General features: G+C 47.4%; 1 protein-coding gene across 1 annotated transcript in view; it reads right to left on the bottom strand.

The window, feature by feature from the left end:
* Positions 1-22: 22 nt before the first annotated feature.
* The window catches only part of MYH15 (myosin heavy chain 15), a 98,583-nt gene continuing 81,771 nt past the window's right edge, over positions 23-16,834 (bottom strand). Inside the window, exons 35-43 of the mRNA XM_064143129.1 lie at positions 16,376-16,491; positions 10,075-10,267; positions 7,654-7,857; positions 6,506-6,631; positions 4,463-4,633; positions 3,862-3,966; positions 1,529-1,624; positions 735-872; positions 23-168 (exon numbers count right to left, since the gene is read on the bottom strand). Of these exons, the coding sequence (XP_063999199.1) occupies positions 151-168; positions 735-872; positions 1,529-1,624; positions 3,862-3,966; positions 4,463-4,633; positions 6,506-6,631; positions 7,654-7,857; positions 10,075-10,267; positions 16,376-16,491 (1,167 nt within the window). The 3' untranslated portion in view covers positions 23-150. The remainder of the gene's footprint in view (positions 169-734; positions 873-1,528; positions 1,625-3,861; positions 3,967-4,462; positions 4,634-6,505; positions 6,632-7,653; positions 7,858-10,074; positions 10,268-16,375; positions 16,492-16,834) is intronic.

The following is a 16,834-nucleotide window of genomic DNA, read 5'->3' as shown; positions in this document are numbered from 1 at the left end:
ATGGAATACACTGCGCAGTGTCTTTGGGTTCTCACTTGATGTTTATTTCTCTAAGTGCTTTTTTTCTTTTTCATGTGTGTGCATACATCTGCTTTCAGTTCTGCCTGATTATGTCAAGCATCTTCTCACATCTGTCAACTTGGACCATACTTACTCCTCTTCATGAACCTGAAATGCAATTGGGATAGTATACAGCTGTTAAAAGGGAGGTGTCAAGGGTGTTTTAGAGTGAAGTCACAAATAAATGCCAAAAGTATTTTTGCTAATGCTTCTCCTTGCTGGCGTTACTGGTTTCTGTCTGAGGCAGACTAGCATCAATCTAGTCAACCTTGGCTGTCTTCAGTTCATTGGAAGAGCAATGTTAAAGTGTCTGGGCATCTGCCAGTGCTGTCAGCCCTAGGCTTAGTACACACATAGAAATTTACACCATCAGAGGAAGGAAATGATGGAGGTTTTAAATACCCCTTACATAAAAAGCCCCAACAAACCTAACTGCCATTTCTGGAACCTTCTGGCTGCTGAGCACAGAGGTTCAGTGACAACGTCAAGAAGACAGAGAATTTGTTTTGCTGTTATAAAGGCCTGCCTTAATGGCAAAATCAAGGGGAGGCTGAAACTAATGATGTAGGAAGCAATATTTTTTCCTAGCCCCTTGCTACTTCGATAGATGTAACAGAGGTTCCTGCGTAGGGTGTATGAAACAGTCACCTTTGCCCCTTGTGCTACCAACATACCTTCTTCATGCCAATGTCTCTCGACTTGCTCCTCAGCTTGTTAACCTGAGATTCAGCTATTTCAGCTCTTTCTTCAGCATCATCCAGATCATGTTGCTGCTTTCTGTACTTTGAGAGGTACAGATTGGCTTGAGCTTCCTGGTGAGAGAAAACAGTGCAGCTGGTTTTCTCCTGTCTGGATGAATCAAAGCTTTCCATTTCAAGTGGGTCGAAAAGGGCTCAGCATGACTAGATAACACTGGATGGGAACCACTTGCCTACTGGAGAACCAGGACTGCTGTTCTGCAGTTGGTATTTCCAGAGGCACTGTTTATGTTAAGTGAACTGGGAGGTTCTCAATATGCCTACTGATGGACTAGGAGGAAAAAAATCTTTCCTGTTCCTTCCCTTGCAAAGTATATTGCACTCAAGATAAAATTGAACACCTTTTCTTAATAATCAACAGATTCATGACGTGGAATAGTTTGGGTTGGAAGGGACCTGCCATGAGCAGGCACACCTTGCACTAGACCAGGTTGCTCAAGGCCTCATCCAGCCTGGCCTTCAGGGAGAGTGTGTCAACAGTTTGCCTGGGCAACCTGTTCCAGTGTCACCCAGATATGCTACATACTTTATTTTCCATTATAATAGAAAAGTTGAAGTGTAGCATTTTGCATGTGTAGGAATTCTATGAATTTAAACACAAATATTAATACATAAAATATGTGTTTGTACTAAAAGCTTCCATGGAGCAAAGATTGTGAGGGAAAGGACAGCAAATTCTCAAAAGTGAAAAAGCCTGAATAGTTACTCACAGCTTCCTCTGCTTGGTGCTTGTAGCTCTTCACTTTTAATTGAAGCTTGTCAATCAGATCCTGCATCCTGGTCAGATTCTTCTTGTCTTCTTCTGACTGCATAGAAAAAACATTAATAGGATTGAGAGTGTAAAAAGGCCTTAAGCATCTCCCACACTGAAATAGGTATGGCTGACAGAGGTAGCATTTTAGATACCTAGAGCTTAAATGCAAACAAACCATACACTGATCATGCTGTGTAGATGAGAAGGATGTCTGTGGGTTGACTGAAGATGTAGACAAGCCTGGAGGGTGAGGACTATAGGAGACTGCCCTCCCATTCATGTCTATATGTGTAAATATATATACACAAACCTCTATGTGCACACACTTTCAGAAGCATAAACACACAATTTGTTCCTTGCTCAGGGATGAGGAGCATGATGTCATTACAGAGTGTGTCTCCTACAAAGGCAGGCTAGAAGAACTGGGGCTGTTCAGCATGGAGAAGAGAAAGCTCTAGGGAGACCTTATAGCTGCATTTGAATATCTGAAGGCTGAGGAGGGACTGTTTAGAAGAGCCTGCAGTATGGATAATGTTTTGAAGTGGAGCAAATTTGAGATGGAGACTTGTTTTGGTTTGAAACTGGGGCAGGACAGGTTTTGGACTGGACATCAGCAGGAAGCTCTTCACAATGAGAGTGGTGAAATACTGGAAAAGATTGCCCATGGATGCAGTTGAGGCCCCATCCCTGGAGACAATCAAGATCTGACTTTATGTGGCCTTGGGCAGCTTATTTGAAGATGTCCCTGGTGATTGCAGAGGGGGTAGGCAAGATGGCATTTGAGGGTCCCTTCAACCCGACGCGTTTCTGGCAAAAGAAGACAGGTTTAAGCTGTTGCAGTGCATAAGCAGAAGGAGCAGCTGCCCCTTCCTTGGAGGTGTTCTAGGGGTGGTCAGGCCCTTGAGCAGCCTGGTCTAGTGGGTGGTGTGCCTGCTCGTGACCTGCTTTAAGGTCCCTTCCAACCCAAACCATTCTGTGAATTTATGATTCTGTATTCCAAGGAAGCAACCTTCAGCTTCTGCTTGTGAAAGTCAGAGTGAAACAACAGGTAGGAAGCTACATAATCTCCTAAAGCAGATGGATGGGATTATCTTCTTAAGGATGCTGTTGAAAGCAAAGGGATCAGCGCTCTGTGCTGAAGACCTTTGTTGAAAGGCAAGCAGCTGTTAGCAATCTGTGTGAGGCTTTAGATTCTAGACCCTGCTGCTCAGCAATAGGTAGCAAAGCCCTGGGACTGGGTAACCCTACACTGAGTGATGCATTAAAGCCAACTGAATCCTTCTGGCTCGTTTTAGCAACATCAGCGTAGCTGAGGGACAGCTGGGCCCTTTCTTCTCTTGCAGTGTCAATAGTCATCTGTGCCTGCTCCATATTAATGCTGTGCTAAAACTGTCCAAATCCCAGCAACAGAGGCTTTCCAACATTATCCACAGTGAATCAGGCAGGATGACAGTAGCCTTAGGGAGATGTTCTTCAAAACTCTAAAGCTTCCTCAAATCATAGAATCATAGAGTTGTTTCAATAGGAAGAGATCTTTAAGATCCTCCTACTTTCAAAATCTTTCTTAACTTGAAGTGGTCATCTTTTGAAGTAAGAGTGGGGAAACACAACTGAGAGCAAAATTTAATCTGTGTTTGATTTCAGGAGAAAGCATAGAGTCATAGAATTGTTTTGTTTAGAAAAGACCTCCAAGATCATTGAGTCCAACCATCAACCCTCCACCACAGCCATTAAACCATGGCCTCAATCATAGAATCAACCAGGTTGGAAGAGACCTCCAAGATCATCCAGTCAAACCTATCACCCAGCCCTAACCAATCAACTAGACCATGGCACTAAGTGCCTCATCCAGTCTTTTCTTGAAGACCCCCAGGGACGGTGCCTCCACCACCTCCCTGAGCAGCCACACATTTCTTGAACACCTCCAGGGATGGTGACTCCAGCAGCTCCCTGGGTAGCCTGTTCCAATGCCTGACCACTCTTGCCTGATCTCCAACCTAAACCTCCCCTGGCACAACTTGAGGCTGTTTCCTCTCATTCTACCACCTGATACTAGGGAGAAGAGACCAACCCCTACTTCATTTTAACCTCCTCTTAGGGAGTTGTAGAGAGCATGGAGATCTCCTCTCAGCCTCCTCTTCTCCAGACCAAAGATTCCAGAAAGAAAGAGAAAGCTCTGGGAAATGCCATCTCTCATCCTTCACTGAAGCACTGAGGTGACTGAAGCTGTTGTTTGGGAGAATCTATTTCTGCCCAGTGGAGGGCTGGTCACCACAGCCCTCACCATACCTGGTAAGTCAGCTCTTTGATGCGTCTCTCAAACTTGCGTGCTCCTTTTTGGGCATCCGTGTTGCGACGCAGTTCAGTCTCCAGTTCATTCTCCAGCTCACGAACCTTCAAAACCCCAGGAGAAAGAGAAACCCCTTTGTGTCACTCAGCTTTGCAGATAATTGGCTCCATGGTTCAAGAAACACTCGTTTTCTCAGCACCTCCATAAAGCTGAATTTCAGGAGCCAGGCAGAATGTCACCCCTCCGTTCTGCTTTTGCAAGCTGCACTTGCAGTCAAAGCTGCAGCCATATGCAAAGGCAAAAAAAAAACCCACAAAGATTTAACTGAAGCAAGGCTTGGAGAAGCTTTTTGCTGGTTTAAATTGTTGTTTTTCTTAAATTTCATGTTAAATCAAGGGCTTTGTCATCTGCTGTGGCTACAAGAGCTTGTTGTAGCTGGATGATGAAGGGGAAGCATGCTTCCAAGAAGTAAAACACAGGACAGAATTCACACTGTCTCTTGTTGACCTCTATGAACTTGAGCAGGCAGCCTTAGGGCACCTACTTGGTTCCACTTCTGTAAGCAGGAGGCAGTGGTCCAAAGTTGGATCACAAACTTACCCTGGATTCCAGTTTCTGGATCTGCTTCTTGCCACCTTTCAGGGCTATTTGTTCTGCTTCATCCAGTCGTTTCTGGAGGTCCTTGATGGTTTGCTCCATGTTCTTCTTCATTCTCTCCAGGTGAGCACTAGTATCCTGCTCCTTTTTAAGCTCCTCAGCCATCATTGCTGCCTGAAAAACAACCACATTTTACAACAGCTCCCTTGTGATACTGAGTTGTGATGGAATGATGTTAAGATCTATCTGTTGGGACTATCCCCTGTTTGGATCACTCCCTGTACCCAAAGCTTGAGACAATACCTTGTGTGCTGATACCTTGCCTAGACAAAGAAAACCCAAGGACAGAATAGCCTTGGAAGAATTGTTTTCCACCCTGTGGCTGAAGATTCCCCACAAACTAGGACTTGGGCTACACCATGTCTCATTTGTAACACCCATAAGTAAGTCTCTGTCATGCACTGCAAACATCTTACATAGACCTTACCCACAATTTAATCTTGGTGTGTGGAGCTCTGGAAAGGTAGAAGAAAAAGCTCCAGGGAGACTTTATAGCAGCCTTCCAGTACCTGAAAGGGGCTACAGGACAGCTGGGGAGGGACTTTTTACAAGGAGTTGCTGTGATTGGATGAGGGGCAATGGCTTTGAGCTGGAAGAGGGAGGATTTAGACTGGATATTAGGGAGAAATTCTTCACAGTAAAGGTGGTGAAACACTCTAACAGGTTGCCCAGGGAAATTGTGGATACACCCCTCTCTGAAAGTGTTCAAGGGCAGGTTTGATGGGGCCTTGAGCAACTTGGTCTAGTGGAAGGTGTCCTTGCCCATGTCAGGGGTATTGGAACCAGATGATCTTTAAGGTCCCTACCAACCCAGACCATTCCATGAATCTAAAACTACTAGCAGACAAATTTCCCTGCACAGCCATAGCCAAGAACTGCCTCTAGCAGCAGAGCAGCTTCTGCAGTCTGGTCCCAGCCACCTGGGACAGAAAACTCAGCCTAAACATATTCCACTGGTCCCTGGCTATTCTGTGAGACACGTAAGGGGAGTCCCCATTAACCCATTCTTTCTCTGATGTTTGTGCCTGCCACCAGGAACCATTCACAGATTTTATACTCATCTCTCAGCACCTTTCAGCGTGCTGCAACCACTGCAACCAGGCTGGAGCTGGATCAAAGATGGTTATCATCTTAGAATCACAGAATCATAGATTTGTTTGGGTTGGAAAAGTCCTCTAAGATCATCGAGTCCAACCATTGACCTAACACCACCGTATCCCCTTGATCCCATTAAGCCATGTCCCAGAGGATCATCACATCTACTCTTTTTTTTTTAACACCTCTAGACATGTGGCTCACAGAAACCTCCAGCTTTAGCTTTCCTTTTGTCTGAGCTGAACTCTGAAGACGTGGACTTATCCAGGTCTATATCTGCCCAAAGTTTGTCTTCCCTAGAGGAAGAATGCACTCCATTTCTCCTCCTGGGATCTTTGGTGTTTTCCTAGACACCTAGTTCTGAAGTCCTTTGTTTGGTATTCAGTAATTTTATTTCTTACTTCAGATTCTGTGTGCAGCAGAAGACCAGTTAGGGCTAGTTCAGTGTGAACTGGCGTAGCCTGTCCAAATGTTTGATCTACCTGATTCGAAGGTGACATGACCTGAGTCTTTGAGGATCAGTCAGACCCTAAACAACCTGATCTAGTTGAAGGTGTCCCTGTTCACTGCAGGGGAGTCAGACAACATGACCTTTGAGGATCCTTTCCAACCCAATGCAGTCTGTGAATCTGCAAATGGAAACTCCATTCTTGGGGCAGAAACACCCCAACAGAACAACCAAACCCCAATCCTAAATATCAGGAATAAGTCTTTCCTGTCTTTTTACTGCCAGCTTCTTCTCTTTTGCAGTTTCATCAGTTACCTCCATGGAGTGCTTTGGATCTATAAACTTTGGAACAAGCACAGAAATGGGGACCTGGGTATATTTTCTTGGCTGTCCCAAGACATTATGATACTGAAAAGAAGTGACCAAGGAAGCATCCTACTTACATCTGTGATTGCTTTCTTGGCTTTTTCCTCTGCGTTCCGGCACTCCTGCATCGATTCCTCCACTTCATTCTGCATCTGGGAAATGTCACCCTCCAGCTTCTTCTTTTGATTGATCAGGCTTGTGTTCTTTTATGAAGGAATAGTGGAAAAAGAGAAACAATGATGATTAGAGACATAACTCCTCTAAACAGCATAGCACACCAAGCCTCCTAGTATTAAACAGTCTGAAGCCTCACAGGTCAAGATCAGCCCTCACCTCATACCTGGATCTCCTTGCCCAAATACTTCTCTGTTTAATACTAAGGAAATATTTAAAATCCTCTAAAGCTGTAAATATTCAAATAAAATAATAAGCAATGGGCTGAAAGAGAAAAATGAGTAAAGGCAGTTCAGTTTAGAAAACTAGTGGTCCATAATCAGCTAGGCAATGAGAAGACTGAAACAGAAGCCCCACGTCATCAATGGGCTGGATGAAACACTGTGTCTGTAGCCCATCTTTGTATCTTTCTGACCATTATTTGGTGAAGAGAAGCTTTGGGATTGGTGGTGAGTCAGGACATGGCTGTCCATGGCCCTGAAAAAACTGTGGTGTCCACTGTGACAATCACAGAATCACAGAATGATTTGGGTTGGAAAAGACCTTAAAGATCATTTAGTTCCAAACCCCTTGCCATAAGCAGGGACACCTTCCACTAGAATAGGTTGCTCAAAGCCTCATCTGGCCTGGTCTTAAACACTTTCAGACATGAGGCATCCACAGCTTCTCTGAGCAACCTGTTCCAGTGTCTCACCACCCTCATAGTAAAGAACCTCTTCCTAATGTCCAAAGACCACCCATGACTAGTCTGTAGCAGCAAACTGGTTTTGCAGTGTGGAAGAAGGAAAGAAATAGAGCTTGCTCTGTTATCTTACATCACCACTTTTTCTGGGGACTATTTATAACCAGTTGGCTGAATCACCATTCCAGCTGACTCAAAGGGAGGAAAGTGGCTTATCTACAGAGTGACTAAGTTTTTCTCCCTCATTTTCTTCCTTGAAGGAGGGCAAGGCGTGTCTGCCTTATGGCAGCAATGGACAAAGAGTGGCAGTACCTAATAGACAAGCCCCAGTTCAACCCAGTGAGGGAGGAAGCACAAAAAAAACCCAACCTGAGTGTGAAGCAGGTTCACACGTTCAGTGGCTTCCAGCAGCTCATGCTCTGCCAGCTTCCTTGCTCGCTCAGTCTGGTCCAGCAAAGCCCTCAGCTCATCCAGCTCTGATTGGAGAAGATTGTTCCTCCTGTCAGAGACCGCCAACTGCTCCTTCAGATCTTCATTAACGTGTCCTGAGTCGTCCAGCTGCACCTGAAGCTCCTAGAATCATAGAATTGTTTTGGCTGAATAAGACCTCTAAGGTCATTGGGTCTAACCTTCAGACTAACACAACTGTGGCCATTAAACTACATTCCAAAGCACCACATGCACATGTTTCTTGCACAGCTCCAGGGACAGTGACTCCACTGGGCAGCCTGTTCCAATGCCTGACCACACTTGCAGCAAAGAAATTTTTCCTAATCTCCAATTTAAATCTCCCTAGCACAATTTCAGGCCATATCCTCTCATTCTGTCACCTGATAGGAGGAAGAGCAGACTGACCCCACCTCACTTCAACCTCCTTTCAGAGAGCTGTTGAGAGCACTGAGGTCTCTCCTCAGCCTCCTCTTCTCCAGACTGCATTATAGAGTCATAGAATCAACCAGTTTGGAAGAGACCTCCAAGATCATCCAGTCCAACCTAGCACCCAGCCCTAGCCAATCAACTAGACCATGGCACTAAGTGCCTCATCCAGGCTTTTCTTGAGCACCTCCAGGGACGGTGCCTCCACCACCTCCCTGGGCAGCCCATTCCAATGCCAATCACTCTCTCTATGAAGAACTTCGTCCTAACATCCAGCCTATACCTACCCTGGCACAACTTGAGACTGTGTCCCCTTGTTCTGTTGCTGGTTGTCTGGGAGAAGAGACCACCCCTCACCTGGCCACAGTGTCCCTTCAGGTAGTTGTAGACAGTAATAAGATCACCCCTGAGCCTCCTCTTCTGCAGGCTGCACACTCACAGCTCCCTCAACCTCTCCTCATAGGGTTTGTGTTCCAGGCCCCTCACCAGCTTTGTTGCCCTTCTCTGGACACTTTCCAGCACCTCAACATCTTTCTTGAATTGAGTGACTCAGAACTGGACACAGGACTCAAGGTGTGGCCTGACCAGTGCTGAGTACAGGGGCAGAATAACCTCCCTTGTCCTACTGGTCACACACTGTTCCTGATGCAGGCCAGGATGCCATTGGTTCTCTTGGCCACCTGGGCACAACCCCAGTTCCCTCAGCTGCTCCTCCCCAGACCTTTTCTTCAGGCTTTTCACCAGCTTTGTTGTCCTTCTCTGGCCATGCTTCAGCATCCCAGTGTCCTTCCATTTGTTCACAGTATCATCAAGGTTGGAAGAGACCTCACAGATCATCAAGTCCAACCCTTTACCACAGAGCTCAAGGCTAGACCATGGCACCAAGTGCCACATCCAACTTTGCCTCAAACAGCTCTAGGAACAGCGACTCCACCACCTCCCCGGGCAGCCCACTCCAGTGTCCAATGACTCTCTCAGTGAAGAACTTTCTCCTCACCTCGAGCCTTTTTTTACCACTGCAATTGTGCTTTGAGCTTCTGTTGCTTAGTTAAGAGGAGCTCAGATAGCAGAGGTACTGTGGGGCCCACCTAAAGAACTCCAATGCCTCATAAAGAAGAGAGAAACAAATAAATGGAGAAAGGCTTCCTCCACGCTGTGAGCTCTTGCGGTGCGTGTGTTGCAATGGGGGAAAGACCTGTGTGTCCAAACCTGAGAGGGCTTGGGATTTTGCCAAGGCAGAACTAGCTGCTTCAGCGTGGGAGAGGAGATGACTTCAAAGGTATCTTAGCAAAGCATTTCTTCACTTCTGGTTTTTTTTCTTCCCCTCCCTGCCCCCCCCCCCTTCTTTATGCCATTACAAATGTTGAAGCAAACAACAGAACTGAAAAGACTCATGGAATCACAGAATAGTTTGGATTGGAAAAGATCTTAAAGATCATTTAGTTCCAACTCCCTGCCATGGATAGGGATACCTCCCTGCTAGAGGCCTCAGCCAGCCTGGGCTTGAACACCTCCAAGGAGGAGGCATCCGTGACCTCCCTAGGAAACCTGTTCCAGTGCCTCACCACTCACTCTGTGCCCTCCAGCCAACTGACTTCCTTTCAGATGTGAAAGGTCCTGCAAGGTCACAAGAAAATCACAGACCTTTAGTTCCTCATGCTGTAGGATTACTTCCTCCCTGGTTGTAGCCAGCAAGGGTTTTACGACAGGAACTCATCCAGTCTGTATACAAGTCTCAGAGGAAATCTATTTATCATCATTCTCTTACACCAGATGTGATCTCTAGCAGCCTTTCTTGTACATGTTCAGGAGCAGCTTCTCAACTACCATCCTGATTCTGGGTTTGTTCTGTGCTGGATAAAGCCTGGCCCACACCTACCACTGGATGCTCGGGACCGGCAGCTCTTGTACTACCTTTATTTGCGTCTGCAAGCCACGTGCTGACTTTGTGGCTTCTGCAGCATGCCTGTTAGCGTGGCTGAGCTGGATTTCCATCTCGTTGAGGTCCCCTTCCATCTTCTTCTTGAGCCGGATGGCCTCATTTCTGCTCCGGGCTTCAGAATCAAGGGTAGACTGCAGTGAATCTATGGCACGTTGCTGGTTTCTCCTAAGAAGAACACATGAAGGGTGAGCAAAGCCATTTGCATCTCTATACAGGAATGCAGAACTGCATGCAATGGAACTTCACTTCCTACAAGTGTCTTATTGCCAGAAATGGGAGTGTACTTCTGAGTTACATGGATATCACAGGTGTGCACTGCCTCACTTCTCACTGGCTGGCGTGCTTCACACCCTCAGCTGACTCCTGACCTGTAAACAGCATCCTTCCACTGCACTTGCAGGTGTTGATCTGTTGGAAGGTAGGAGAGCCCTGCAGAGGGACCTGGACAGGCTGGATAGGTGGGCAGAGGCCAATGGGATGAGATTTGACAAGGCCAAATGCAGGGTTCTGCACTTTGGCCACAACAACCCCAAGCAGCACCACAGGCTGTGAACTGAGTGGCTGGAGAGCAGCCAGGAGGAAAGGGACCTGGGGGTACTGGTAGATAGTAGCTGAACATGAGCCAGCAGTGTGCCCAGGTGGGCAGCACAGCCAGTGGCATCCTGGCCTGCATCAGGAGCAGTGTGGCCAGTAGGACAAGGGAGGTTATTCTTCCCCTGTACTCAGCACTGGTCAGGCCACAACTTGAGTCCTGTGTCCAGTTCTGGGCTCCTCAATTCAAGAGAGATGTTGAGGTGCTGGAAGGTGTCGAGAAGGGCAACAAAGCTGGTGAAGGGCCTGGAACACAAACCCTATGAGGAGAGGCTGAGGGAGCTGGGCCTGTTTAGCCTGGAGAAGAGGAGGCTCAGAGGTGACCTCATTGCCGTCTACAACTACCTGAAGGGAGGTTTTGCCAGGTGGGAGTTCGTGTCTTCTCCCAGGCAACCAGCAAGAGAACAAGGGGACACAGTCTCAAGTTGTGCCAGGGAAAATATAGGTTGGATGTTAGGAGGAAGTTCTTGCCAGAGAGAGTGATTGGCATTGGAATGGGCTGCCCAGGGAGGTGGAGGCACTGTCCCTGGAGGTGTTCAAGCAAAGCCTGGCTGAGGCACTTAGTGCCATGGTCTAGTTGACTGGATAGGGCTGGGTGCTAGGTTGGACTGGATGATGTTGGAGGTCTCTTCCAACCTGGTTGATTCTATGATTCCTTTGGTGGCATAGGAGCAAAGCATTCTCTCAGATATCTTGTAAACTCAAGAACAGCTTTGAGACTCAAAATAGGCACTTCAAGCTTAACAGTTCTCTCACCAAGATCATAAAAATGTCCATCTAAACTTGAGGAAGAACTTATTTAATTTTAGGGTGCTGAAGCACTGGGACAGGCTGCCCAGAGAGGTGGTAGAATCTCCATCTCTGGAGACATTCAAAATACGCCTGTGCACATTCCTGTGTGACATCTAGGTGACCCTGCCTTGGCAGTGGTGTTAGACCTGATGATCTCCAAGAGGTCCCTTCCAACCCCTATCACTCTGTGGTTCTGTGATATTTCACAGATTCATAGAACATCATGTTGGAAGGAACCTCAAGGGTCATCTGCTCCAGCTTTTATTGGGAAAAAGAACAAATAAGTTCAGTAACAGTACAGAAATCAAGACAAAGGTCTGGCAGTTAGCATCATAGAATCATAGAATCAACCAGGTTGGAAGAGACCTCCAAGATCATCCAGTCCAACCTAGCACCCAGCCCTAGCCAGTCAACTAGACCATGGCACTAAGTGCCTCAGCCAGGCTTTTCTTGAAGACTCCCAGGGACGGTGCCTCCACGTACTGGCTTACACAGGCAATTGGTGTGGTGGTCCTTGGAAGTCTATAGGCAGGTTCTAGAGCCCACACAGCCTCCCTGGGTGCTCACAGGGCTGTGTTTGCAAAGCTGTCCAAGTGGCAAACAAATATATGTGTTCTTTTGTCAGTGCTGTTCATTTCCAGTCAGTGGGGTTAATGGAGAACTGGGACTCTGACTGAAGACTGGGGTTTACAGAAAACAGAAAGTCGTGGTAGCACTTCACATAGAATGGTTTGTGTTGGAAAGGACCTTGAAGATCATCTAATTCCAACCCCTCTGCCATAGGCAGGGCCCTAGCCAGTCAACTAGACCATGGCACTAAGTGCCTCAGCCAGGCTTTTCTTCAACACCTCCAGAGGCAGCAACTCCACCACCTCCCTGGGCAGCCCATTCCAATGGCAAATCACTCTCTCTGTGAAGAACTGCCTCCTAACATCCAGCCTATACCTTCCCTGGCACAACTTGAGACTGTGTCCCCTTGTTCTGTTGCTGGTTGCCTGGCAGAAGAGACCAACCCCCACCTGGCTACAAGATTCTATAATCCTATGATATTCCACTAGATCAGGTTGGTCAACGCTTCATCCAACCTGGCCTTGAACACCTCCAGGGAGAGGGTGTCCACAACCTCTGGGCAACCTGTTCCAGTGTCACCACCATTCACTGGGATGTTTTACATCTCAGCCTTTTCCCAAATGCAGTCTTGGAAAAGCTTGATCAAGCTGAGAGTAGGCAGCTACATTCTAAGTTAATTAGGTGCTCTTGATAGTAAATGGCACAGCTAAGCTATAATTTATTTTGTTTTCAAGTGTATGTTGGACAGCATCTCTTAAGCTCAATTAAAAGAGGAATAATTTAGGAATGGAAATCTGTGCTACGGACATCTAATGTTAGAAGAGATTAAACTCACCCTAATTACTAGCCTGGTCCCCATGTGAAAGGCAGCTTGGAAAGTGGATAGAGACAGGTGCTTCATTTTCTTGCCTATCTAATAGTCAACTCCTGTGATGAAAGTCTGGCAGCCTTACAACCTGATTATATATGACTCACACAGAAATATTTATCTTACTGCTGGCCAGGTTTTGCTGAAAGGGCCTGGGAAATCACCAAGTCAACAAGGAGAAACTTACTGCTTCAGCAAGATACTGAGCTAGACTCCCAGAAGAACAACAGTGTGTCTGCTGAACGAGTTAGCAGCTAAACATGGTTGGACTCCATGATCTTAGAGGTCTCTTCCAATCAAAAGAATTCTATGATAACAAAGCTGAGGAATAAAATATTAATGAGGGTAGCTTGTCTGAGATGTCTATAATCCAGACACCTGCAGGACATCAGAAGGCAGTATCTGAAAGGTCCAAAGCATTCTTTGTTTTTAAAACATTCATCTTATCAGTCCTCAGCTGGCCAAGCTGAACCTTGGACTTGCCCTTCCCTAATCTTTATTTTACCAAGAAACAACTCCATGGTTCTTGGGTTAACAGTGTTACAATGATGACTGAGTCAAGGGCAGAGATTTCCAAAGGAAGGGTATAATGAAAACAAGTGCATTCTCATAGGGAGAAGTGTATGGAATCAGAGAATTGTTTTGGTTGGAAAAGATCTTCAGATCATTGCATCCAAACATCAACCCAACACCACCATGGCCATTTGTGAGAGTTCAAATCCTCTCTCTTGTTCATCAACAAAGAGAAAGATTGCCTTTGTTAACTCCTGGGACTCAGACTCCGTGCTTGGCCTAAAGCTCAGGGATGCAGATCAACAGACAACGCCTTGGAAACTCCTGGATCTCAGCCTGGCTGGAATGCTCAGGATGCCTACATCTTTACTCAGCCACCCTGAAGAGAAAAGGCTGATGTGTATTCAGGGTATGGACAGGTACAGCCAGGGAGGGGGTGGAGGCCCTCTCCCCGGTGGCACTGAACTCTTGCCAATGCGTGAGGGTACACAGGAAGATATCCTGGGGAGCTGCAGCTGGACACCCAGCAGAAAACTGTATAAAAGGCAGGAGGAATGCCTGCCAAAGGGTGGCACTCCCACCAGACCACCAAGTGCACTTCTATCAGACTACCAAGGGTGCATTTCCACCAGACTACCAAGGGTGCATTTCCACCAGACTACCAAGGTGTGCACTCCCACCAGACCACCAAGGTGTGCACTCCCACCAGACCACCAAGGTGTGCACTCCCACCAGACCACCAAGGTGTGCACTCCCACCAGACTACCAGGTGTGCACTTCCACCAGACCACCAAGGTGTGCACTTCCACCAGACCACCAAGGTGTGCACTTCCACCAGACCACCAAGTGCCCTACTACCCGACCACCAGGTGTGCACTTCCACCAGACCACCAAGGGTGGACCTCCACCAGACTACCAGAGTGGCACCACCACCAGAAGAACCCCTGACAAACTCCACAGAAGACCATCCCTGGGCCAGGCACCTGTCTCTCTCTCCCCCCCCAATTCTGCTACTGAGGATAATATGATCCCAGCTCTCTTCCTTCCCTGCTTCTTCTCTTCTTCTCCATTGTTCTCTTTATCTCTCTCTCCCCTCCTCTGTTTTGTCCAACCTTATCCTTTAATCAACAGTTCTGTGGTGATATATGGTCTTGTTGGCACCTTAATTTCACAACATGGAAACCCATACGAACAGATCTTGCTCCTCTGGCCAGAGATATTGTTAATCTCTGTTCCCTGGACCTTGACACCATTAAACTATGTCCCAGAGTGAAATAGCCATCCATATATGTTTCTTGAACGTCTCCAGGGACAGCGACTGCACTAGGGAAGTCCTTGGGAGGGCCCAGGTAGGTTCCTGGGCAGCCTGTCCTGATGCCTGACCACTCTTGCAGAAAAGAAAATTTCCTCATCTCCAACAGGTGACCTCATTGCTGTCTACAACTACCTGAAGGGAGGTTGTAGCCAGGTGGGGGTCGGTCTCTTCTCCCAGACAACCAGCAATAGAACAAGGGGACACAGTCTCAAGTTGTGCCAGAGGAAGTACAGGCTGGATGTTAGGAGGAAGTTGTTGTCAGAGAGAGTGATTGGCATTGGAATGGGCTGCCCAGGGAGGTGGTGGAGTCACCATCCCTGGAGGTGTTCAAGAAAAGACTGTCTGAGGCACTTAGTGCCATGGTCTGGTTGACTGGATAGGGCTGGGTGCTAGGTTGGACTGGATGATCTTGGAGGTCTCTTCCAAGCTGCTTGATTCTATGATTCTAAACCTCTCCTGGCACAATTTCAAGCCATTTCCTCTCATTCTATCACCTGATACTAGGGAGAAGAGGCCAACCCCCACCCCCTTTCAGGGAGTTACAGAGAGCAATGAGGTCTCCCTTCAGATCTGCCCCAGCCTAGCAGCATTTTAGCCTAGAGCTAGTCCTCAGGGGTGGAGGAGAGACAAAAGCCATCGTCCTTCTGTCATAGAGATGTTTTCCTTTTTTTTCCCCCTCTGTTTATCTCTTTCACCTGCAAGCTTCACTCATTTTCTATCCATACTTCCTGCAGCTCTGCAATACTCACTGCTTACCCAACTTGTGCACAGGGAACAGCAACCGTCTCAGGTCCTCCCACACTCAGTGAGCTGTAAGTGCATACATTAACTAAATGCAGAGCTACAGACTGCCTGAGGCTTGAGCACCGTGTCTGACTTCACCTGTGGCTCCCCTTGGGAGGCAGCCATCCTCAGTGACTGGAAAGCAGCTCTGCAGACTTCCTTGTCTCCGTGCTGTCAGCATACAAACTTAGGGGCCCTCGGTGTGCTGCAGCCAGTTGATTGTGTTGCTATCTGATAGGTTTATCTGTGTGCTGACAAGGACTGATCTGACAGGAGTACTTGAGCTAAGAAAAGGTGATGTGGTGGGACTACCCCTGGGCAAGTGATCGGAGCCAGTTTGTTTGCTGGCACAGACACCATCAGCTCCTGCTGGCAGAATCACAGACTGGTTTGCACTGAAAGGGACCTGAAAGATCATCCAGTTCCAACACCCCATCATGGGCAGGGACACCTCCCACCAGGTTGCTCAAGGCCTCATCTCACTTGGCCTTGAACACCTTCAGGGAGGGGGCACCCACAACCTCCCTGAGCAACTTGTTTCAATGTCTCCTCACCCTCATTGCCAAGAATTTCTTCCTAATATCCAGTCTAAATCTCCCCTCTTCCAGCTCAAAGCCACTGCCCCTCATCCTATCACTACAAGACCTTGTAAAAAGTCCCTCCCCAGCACTCTTGTAGCCCCTTTCAGGTACTGGAAGGCTGCTCTTATGTCTGCCTGCAGCCTTCTCTTCTCCAGGCTGTGGTGTTCCTGTGGTGCATTTGACTGGTTTGGGTCTTGAGATGGTTTCTTATCTTTTGAGGTTTTCCCGTTAAAAAAAGCATGCTGCTTCCTGCACAGTACCTTATGTTTTCCATCTCCTCTTCCTTTTCTGCCAGCTTCCTTTCAAAGTCTGCCTTCAGCTGGGAAAGTTCAAGCTGAAAACGAAGGGTCTTGCTTTCTTCGTGCTCCAAAGCTCCCTGAAATAGAAAGCACCAAGGCCAGGAGTTGTTACTTTGGGGTTTTGGTGGTTTGTTTTGTTTTAGCAGCGGAAACTGCTGCAGAAAGATGAAGCCTGATCACATCTCCTTCCATTCTCCATAGCATGGTTTCCTGTCTACCTGGAATCGTAGAATCATAGAATCAACCAGGTTGGAAGAGACCTCCAAGATCATCCAGCCCAACCTAGCACCCAGCCCTAGCCAGTCAACTAGACCATGGCACTAAGTGCCTCAGGCAGGCTTTTCTTGAACACCTCCAGGGATGGTGCCTCCACCACCTCCCTGGGCAGCCCATTCCAATGCCAATCACTCTCTCTGGCAA

This window comes from Pogoniulus pusillus, chromosome 5 (assembly GCF_015220805.1).
Source record: "Pogoniulus pusillus isolate bPogPus1 chromosome 5, bPogPus1.pri, whole genome shotgun sequence".
In the NCBI taxonomy this organism is placed as follows: domain Eukaryota; kingdom Metazoa; phylum Chordata; class Aves; order Piciformes; family Lybiidae; genus Pogoniulus; species Pogoniulus pusillus.
The sequence above is the reverse complement of the archived record's forward strand: the minus strand, read 5'-3'. Positions and strand labels throughout refer to the sequence as shown.